The 9,099-nt window shown below is 42.0% G+C and overlaps 1 protein-coding gene across 1 annotated transcript; it reads right to left on the bottom strand.

The window, feature by feature from the left end:
- Nucleotides 1–253: 253 nt before the first annotated feature.
- LOC306760218 (ribosomal protein S6 kinase-related protein-like) lies at nt 254–7,566 on the bottom strand (the record flags this gene model as incomplete). Its single annotated transcript, XM_079246017.1, has 12 exons — nt 254–526; nt 607–717; nt 795–883; nt 1,206–1,295; nt 1,616–1,643; nt 1,726–1,766; nt 1,912–2,019; nt 2,596–2,665; nt 5,693–5,761; nt 5,837–5,920; nt 5,991–6,251; nt 7,504–7,566. 12 exons carry the CDS (start codon nt 7,564–7,566, stop codon nt 254–256), a joined length of 1,287 nt encoding a protein of 428 aa, XP_079102143.1.
- Between the last annotated feature and the right edge of the window lie 1,533 nt (nt 7,567–9,099).

Raw genomic sequence — 9,099 nt, 5'->3', positions numbered from 1 at the left:
CGATTCTCATATAATTTAATAGAATTCCAATATCTATGAATAAACAACAAAAAAGATGAGGAGTGAAAAGCATCTCACAACACTGAAGTATTCTGCCCTGCAATAAACATGTAACAGAAGATATCTGTTAATAAGTTTATTAACACTGCAGGTCCAGGAGGTAAAACATTTATGTAGATAAATATTTATTATCAGAAGTGTCTTAATCAACCTTTGGAAGAGAAGCAGTTCAATTTCAAGCTTCACAGGTCTGCTAGAGGACCCCTACATCACCCAGGATAGGAGACGGTTCACTGGGTGTTGAGGGGGAGTTGAGGATTTGATCCCAGTAAAAATAATCAAACTGGTCCAGTGAGGCACCTCTCGCTGATTTGGATGCCCAGTCAGGATGGGTCCTGAGGTCGAGGATGAACTTGACTGGTGTTTTCTGGAGGATGTAGGGGTCAAACGATGTGCCACGGAAGAAGGCCTGCATTTTGAAACACTCCAGATTGCGAAGGCGGTTCATTGGATCCTTGCATAAAAGCTGAATTTGTGAAGAGAGAAAAGTGTGCAACTAGTTTTTATTCCAGTGACTATATGGGAAGAAAAGTCAAGTTTACTGACCTCAGTGAGAAATAAAATCAGAGCAGAGCTGAAAGTCTTTGGTAGAACATAATTAAAATCCATGACCTTCTTCCACATGCTGGTGTGGTCCGGCTCTGCAGCTACTGGAAACTGCAACGTTAAGCGGATGTTCACATAATAAATGGGCAATAGTAAGTGTTTGATGCGCGTAGATTTATAAATATTACCTCTCCTATGACCAATGAGAACAACATAACGCCAAGAGACCACCAGTCTGCCGCATGGTTATATGGACCCCCACTTAAAACTTCAGGTGCTGTTGAGACATAAGGAAATAAAATCTTAAAACTAAACTGGATGCAAAAATTAAAGCACAGGAAGAAAATAAAAAAACACACAGACAATAAAGTTGAGGACAAATATTGCCGTTAGATCCTAAAGGTACATCACAGGGGCATTATTTTCATAACTGGGTCAGCTGAATCCACAGGGAGGAAGACGCAGGTGTGGCTCTAATGATAAAGATGGGGTTTCAATTCAATCAAAAGAAAATGAAATAAACAGCCAAGACAAAATATGCAGCCATTATACAAGAGAATATTGTTTTTGATAAATAGATTTCATTGATGAGATCTCACCCATGTATGGAATCGTCCCACATATAGTGAAAGCTCGTCCTCCTCTCTTCAGGTGACGTGAGAGTCCAAAATCAGACAAACGAAGGTGACCTGAAAAAAACAAAACACAGTGAAACTGATTTCCTTCTATTTACAGCACCAAATGTTTCTCTTAATGTTTTGAGCATCTTTTAAAGCTGATAATCTATTTATAATTTGACTAAATATTTTTATTTTGTGGCCAGACAGACTCTTGATGATTTCTTCTCTAATGATGTGTTAGTTTGTTTTACTTTGACTGTTACAGTTTGTCTGATGTATCATGTCTGATTCCTGATTCCAGTTGCTGTACAAAGTGATGAAACTGTTGACGTAACACAATTTTATCTAACAATAAGAGTTTATAACTAGGATGGAAAGTCAAGAATTACCTCGATCACTTAACAGAATGTTCTCCATCTGAAAAGTCAAACAAACGATAACCTTCAAGACTCCAAGACAATATTTGTGAAAAGTCAACATTTTTACATTAAAATCAAACCTTTATATCTCTATGAATGATCCCCAAGTCATGCAGGAAACCTACAAAAGGGAAACAAAATGCAGAAAAAAGAGGATGTGATATATAAAACAACATAATATTCAGTTTTACCAAAGAGCAAATTGGAACCATTACTTTTTTATAAGATAAAGTCAGAAACCAAAGTCTTGTATAGTGAACACACACCCAGTGCACTGCCCAGCTCTGCAGCAAAAAGCCGAACCTCTTCCTCCCCAAACTGGCCCTTCAGTAACCAGTAAGTGTACAAGTCTCCAGCACTGCAGTAGTCGCACACTGCAGAGGATGAAACACACACATTTCTCAGGTCTCTGAAACAAGATGATCAATTATTGCAGGTCAGCATTGTCTGAAATAAAATGTCACCAGCAAACAAAAAACAACGTATTTTTCACTCCACATGTTGCTTGAGGAAGAAGTATAAAGAATTCAAGCCAAGTCAAAATCACATGCTTTTGTTTTGTTAATCATTGTTAGTTGAGTAACATTTATTACCAAATCTTAGCACAGATTTTTTTATTTTTTTTTTTACCAAAAATCTGTTGCCTTTCTTTGTAAAGAAAAGACCAACAGATGTGTTCTGTTTGTGATTATAATTGGGGAAAAGCTGGAGAGTCATGCAATAGCTGCAGTTTCGGCTGCCCTGCGCTTTACCCAGCACCCTCATTAGATGGCAGTAAACCTCTTTCATACCCAGTGCTGAGATTTGTTAGACTGCATGGTTGAACATCAGGGTATTTTGTGTTACTTTGGGTCCAGTGAGGGAAAAAGCTGAACTTCTCGGGCAGACAAAAAGGATAGCAGAGGAGAGGGGGGTTGAACTGTGCCACTGTTTTGTTTCTGTTAACTCACTAATGAAGAGGTGGTGCTGCGTCTGCCAGCAGTCCTGCACTCTGTGGATAAATGGGTGTTTTAGCTGCCGCTGCAATGCAACAGTCAACACACACAGATTGACAGTAAATGTAGAGAGATGGACAAGGAGCCTGAGGTGATTCAATTAAAGTTATACTGGTGTTAATACAGATACATGCAATGCATCTAAAAGTGGATGCTGGAACTCTTATACCTTTTGTTTTAAGACTCTTTTCAGTCTGTTATTAAGAACGACAATAAACTCCTGAATTACAGGGTAAATGAATTGTAGCAGTGCAATGAAAATATATTTTCACAGTGGCACTGTAAAAAAACATAAATATTTAGCTAGTATTTATAAATGTAATATATAAAATGTTATGTATATATAATATCAATAAAAGGTTAATAATACCCTGCCTGGAAATTTAGACCTTAAACTCTTGATTTATTTTTTAACAGTGCCGTATCATTAAAATGGAAGTGAATTAAGTGTATTTGGGGCCAAAGACCAAAGTTTCACAGGTAAACATGATGTTCTTATCTTTTTTTAAATTTGATAAAAATCTACTTTCTTCATTATCTCTGCCTTTCACTGAAGACTGTGTCATCTTTTAGTAACCATCACTGGACTGAACTTGAAGGTGAATTTATGCACATAACCTTTGAAGCCAACAAAGTCAAATCCATCCATTCTATTCTCCGCTGCTTATCCGGGGATGGATCGTGGGGAAGCATCCTAAGCAGGGAAGCACAGACTTCCCTCTACCCAGCCACATCTGCCAACTCTGTGGGGGGGGATCCCAAGGCTTTCCCAGGCCAGGTGCGAGATATGATCTCTCCAGCATGTCCTGGGTGTTCCCCGGGGTCTCCTCCTGCAGGGACATGCCCGGAACACCTCAACAGGGAGGCGTCCAGGAGGCATCCTGACCAGATGCTTGAGCCACCTCAGTTGGCTCCTCCCAATGCGGAGGAGCAGCGGCTCTACTCTGAGCCCTTCCCAGATGACCGAGCTTCTCACTCTATCTATAAGGGAGAGCTCAGCCCCAGAGATAGGAAAGTCCACCCCGAGTCCCCCAGTTCTGCTTCCTCATTGGAAGTCGTGTTGGTACGATTGAGGAGGTCTTCAAAGTATTCTCTCCACCGACCCACAATGTCCTGAGTTGTACACAGTGTTGACGGAGTACTGCTTCCCCCTCCTGAGTCACCGATGGTGTACCAGAATCCCCTAGAAGCCGTCAGGAAGTCGTTCTCCATGGCCTCGCCAAACTCCTCCCACACCCAAGTTTTTTCATTGGCGACAGCCGAAGCTGCATGCCATTTAGCCTGTCAATACCTATCAGTTGTCTCCAGAGTCCCATAGGCCAAGAAGGCCTGATAGAACTCCTTTTTCAGCTTGACGGCATCCCTCACTGCAGGTGTCCACCAACGAGCTCTGGGATTACCGCCACAAAAGGCACCAACATTCTTACAGCCACAGCTCCAGCTGGCCGCCTCAACAATAGAGGCACGGAACACAGCCAATTTGAACTCAATGTCCCCCGCCTCAGTCAGGACATGGTTGAAGCTCTGCTGACGGTGGAAACTGAAACTTGTTCTGACAGGGAACTCTACCAGACGGTCCCAGCAGACTGTCACGTTAGGCCTTACCATCTTCCTACCTCACCATCTGAGCCAACTCACCAGGTGATCAGTTGACAGCGTCACCCCCGTCTTCACCCGAGTGTCCAAGGCATGTGGCCGCAGCTCCGACAATATGATCACAAAGTCAATCATCGAGCTACTGCCCAGAGAGTCCTGATGCCAGGTGTAAATATGAACACTGTTATGCTTGAACATAGTGTTCGTTATGGACAATCCATGACGAGCACACGAGTCCAACAACAAAACACCATTTGGGTTCAAAGGGGGGGAACCATGCCTCCCAATCACTCCCCTCCAGGTCTCACTGTCATTGCCCACATGAACAATGAAGTCCCCCAGCAGAACAAGGGAGTCCCCAGAAGGAGCACACTCCAACACTCTTACCAATGACTCCAGAAAGCATGGGTACTCTGAACTGCTGTTCGATGCAAAGGCACAGACCACAGTCAGGAGCCCCCACTCGAATACAGAGGGAGGCTACCCTCTCATCCACCAGGGTAAACCCCAATGTACAGGCACCAAGCTGGGGGCCAATGATCGTGAGCAACTCCAGAGCGGAAGAAGGTCCAGCCCCTCTCGAGGGAACTAGTTCCAGACCCCAAGGGATGCGTCAAGGTGAGTCCGACTATATCTAGCCAGAACCGTTCAACCTTGCGCACTAGCTCAGGCTCCTTTCCCACGAGAGAGGTGACGTTCCACGTCCCTAGGTCCAGCTTCTGCAGCGGGGGATCAGACCACCAGGGTCACTGCCTCTTGCCAGCTCACATTGCACCCGACCCCCACGTCTCCTCCCGCTGATGGTGAGCCCATGGGAGGTGGGGCCCATGTAACCCTTTCGGACTATGCCCGACCGGGCCCCATGGGCGAAGGCCCGACCACCAGACACTCGCTCTCATGCACCACCCCCTGGCCTGGCTCCAGAGGGGGGCACCGGTGACCCGCATCCAGACAAGGGAACACTTCTGCCAATTGTTTTCATCATCAAGGGGGTCGCTGAGCCGCACTTAGTCTGGTCCCTCCCCTTGACACCTGTTTGCCATGGGTTACCCTACCAGTGGCACAAAGCCCCCGACAGCATAGCTGCTAGGATCTACAAGACACACAAACCCCTCCACCACGATAAGGTGGCAGCTCAGGGAGGGTTTTTTTCAGATAACATTTGACAAAGTCAAAGTATAACCTGAAAAACCCTGAAAACGTATCACAGGCACTGCTAAAGCCCTTAAACTTACAATACAAAAAAAAAAATCACAAAAAACCCACCAACCTGAGAGTCAGATAGTATCTTAGCTTCTGACTCATGTATCCTTTCAACAGCACTACTTTTTTAGGTTAGTTTCTCTTATTTTTAAGGTGGAATTCATTCACTGGGCTAATAACGAGGCACAGTTTGAATGTTTTACTTTGACGAGCTGTAAGGTAAACACTGCTTTTATTATCTGGCTTATTTTACCTGAATGATGACTTCTTCCTTTGACTGCTCCAACACTCCCTGCTTCAGGATCTCTGACTTTGGTAGAACCTACGCAGTAATGCATATTATTAAAGCAAAATGTTTTTGTGCCTTTACAACAGAGATGATTACTATTAAACTAACCTTAACAGCATACATCTTCTCTTCACAGTTATCTTTTATCTTTAAAATGGGTCCAAATGAGCCTTTAGCGATGACACCAAGGATCTGTGAGCACAGTGGTAAAGTTACCTCTCTGTGTTGCATGTATTTCATCCATGTTATTAAGCCGGGATACCTGGAAATGCTCTTTTGCAGGATTTTTACGGTGTGGGAATTCTGGCAAGAAGACAGAGATGAAAGCTGGAGGAACCTTGTCAGTGCCTGATATCTCACCACCATCCTTTGAAGGGAGCAGAAGGTGGGAGACAGGTGGCTGGGTGTCCATTTCCACATGCTGAAAAAATGTTGCAGAATGTCCGAGTCTGTGAGCGATGAAAACCCGGACATTTGAGAGGAACCCGTGACTGAGTCGCCGCTGAGCAGATGATCGCTTTCTCTACATTTAATATAAAAAAAAGGACATCATTTTGTAAATACTTTTTTTTTTTTTATCAGGAGGGGAACATTTTTATCCTAACACAACAATATAAGCATACATTTAAGACGTAATTACTGCATTTTAATGTACTACATGCATGTTTGAATATATGACACAAATTTGAAATTACAACTCTAAACACACACATACACACATAGATAAGTATTTAGTTTATCCAAGAAGAATCTAACAATCCAAATGAACAGCCTGAATAATGAATTCCATGTTCTTCCATAGAAACTAGAGATGAATCAACCACACAGATAAAATACTAAGGATAGAAATAAGGACAAGTAAGCACTTTGCTGTTGTTTAAAATAGCTGCAAATATGAATAATCAAAATGAGATCACTTTTTATGTAGAATAAACACACACAAAAAAAGTGGACAAGCTCAAAATCATTAAAAACTGTAATGTCAAGAAGGATCTAGATTACATATTTTAGGAAGAGACCAGCATTTTGAAAATTTAATATATGGATTATATCTGTATTATGATACTAATTTAATATGAACTTAGAATGAAAAGTAAAGGCATTTGTTTTAAGTCCATTATTTCTTTGTTGTAACTATACCTCTTAGCAATGAATCTCATCTTTGGAAAGCCTGTTTATTTCTCTTTTGACACATTTATAAAGAAAATGTATTATTGGGATGAGAAGCAGAATTGAGTATGTGGGTTGTGCACATAAAAAAAAAAAACAATTTTACAAAATCCTCTCTGCCAAAGTCAAACAGTGTATTCTGCTCCTGACTCTTGTTTTGAGCTTCTGGTACATCACATGTAACTATTCAGGTGTCTGATTAGCAACACTTGTGAGCATGAACCCTGGTGAAGCGGTTGGCTGGGAGCAAAGGTAAAAGTGTGCACGTAATGCTGACTCTTGCACCAATACGATAAAAGCTTTTTGTGGAGACGTGGAAAGCATCTCCTGTAATAAAAACATGGCTCATCATCATTGGAGGCGATCACAGACTGAGACTAAACTTCATTTTTCAGTCTGATGATGCTTGTCCCCACAGAGTGGGTTTTGTCAGAGACAACCTCCAGAATTAGGGATGGAATGGCCTGCTTATAATAAAAGCCCTCAAACCCATGTAGCACTGGTGGGGTCAGCTTGAGTGTGCTGTTCGTGACAGAGTGACCAACACAACCACACTGGCTGATTATTTCACAAATACCAGTTGGAGAAGGGGGGTGCCATCTCACAAGAATGAGGTCAAGCTGGTCAACAGCATGAGGAAGAGGTGCCAGGTTGTTGTGGCTGTACATGCTTCTTCCACATACTACTAAGGTCACTTTTTGTTAAATGAATACATTTGTTAAACCACCAATTTTTCATCCTTATTCAGATTTCAAGAATGCAGAATCTTCTTCAGATGTCAATCATCCATTCCAATAAAAAAGCAACACAAGAGACAATAGCACAGTAATTAGTAATCCGTGAGGTGGTCTGATCATTTCCAAAAAGAAGTGTTTTGACTACTTTGTTAAGGTAGAAAATGGGACAGACATGTACTAATTAAATATCTTTTAATTCAGTGTTCTTGGATGAAAAACAACCACAGATTTAAAGAAGTGACTGATGTTTTGACAAAAAATATAATGGCAAAAAGAGGTTGTTTCTTCTACCTAGACGAAGAGTATTAGGAAAAAAAGGTCTTTTTCGGGGTAGTAAATGTACCTCCAGTACAAAGATTCAGCCCCTGTAAGAGTAAATCCCACCTGACAGCAGACTGAGGTGGCGCTGCCCTTCATGGCACACCTGATATGCATCATGGACTCTTGTTCCTTAAAAGAACATTCAGTTTTGTTTTGTTTTTTTAAAATAAATAATTGTATTACAAACAAAGCAAAGGCCGAAATAAAACCTGAAAGAATTTCAGTGAGCCGGATCAACACAATCATTCAGACTATTGTTAAATAGATGATCAGTTCGGACTGTGGTGGGATTTTTGTACCTTTTGATGAAAGTATAGGGCCATCTTGTTGGCAAGGAGCCATTATCTTATAATAAATCTATCTTACTATAATTTAGATTTTAGCTGCGCGGTCCAATGCACAGCCTCACTTCTCAATCTGTTCCCACACAAAAAGCTCATAATAAAACTGCATGAATGTATCATCCACAGGGTCAAACAAGCAATGAGGGACATGCTACAGGTCAGGAGGAAGGTCAGCATCCGCTGATCCAATCAATACATCTATTTCTGACTCATTAATGGCGAATCCCCACTACAGCAGGAACACCAGGACTCCACACATTTCACTGATACAAAAAAACGTTTCAGTGTGATTTCAGGAAAAGCCTCCACGGCATCTGCGTTTATTTACAACCTGCAAACAGAAACTCCCGCGTGCGCCTTACTCACCGTCTCGCTTCTACTGACCTCACCGCCCATCGCATCCTCACAGATTCAACCATTTCACCCCAAAACAAGTAAAAACAGTCTCTTCTGGCGTCATTTTCCGGAACCTTACGTCCACGTGCTTGTATTTTTGTGCGTGGAGATGAAAAGTGCTCCCAGCCCAGAACGGGAAGAACTCGATTCCGCTCCAGTTAAAGCTGTCAGATCGATGATCAATCATCCCCCTGTTTCCCAACTAACTGCGACCCAAAGACCACAGAGAGGCTTCAATACTTTTATTGATAAACAAAAAAGCCACAGAGCTGATAATAACGTGGAAACATCTGCTGCCACGTGACCTTTTCTGAGTGAAATGTGAGCTGAGTGAAAAGACAAAAACAAAACAAACAAAAAAAAAAACACAGTTATACAACATGCAACGGAAAACTTCTGCTAC

The sequence above is a fragment of the Telmatherina bonti genome (genome assembly GCF_933228915.1).
Source record: "Telmatherina bonti genome assembly, chromosome: 9".
NCBI classification, from domain to species: Eukaryota; Metazoa; Chordata; class Actinopteri; order Atheriniformes; family Telmatherinidae; genus Telmatherina; species Telmatherina bonti.
This window is presented reverse-complemented; position numbering and strand designations above follow the sequence as displayed.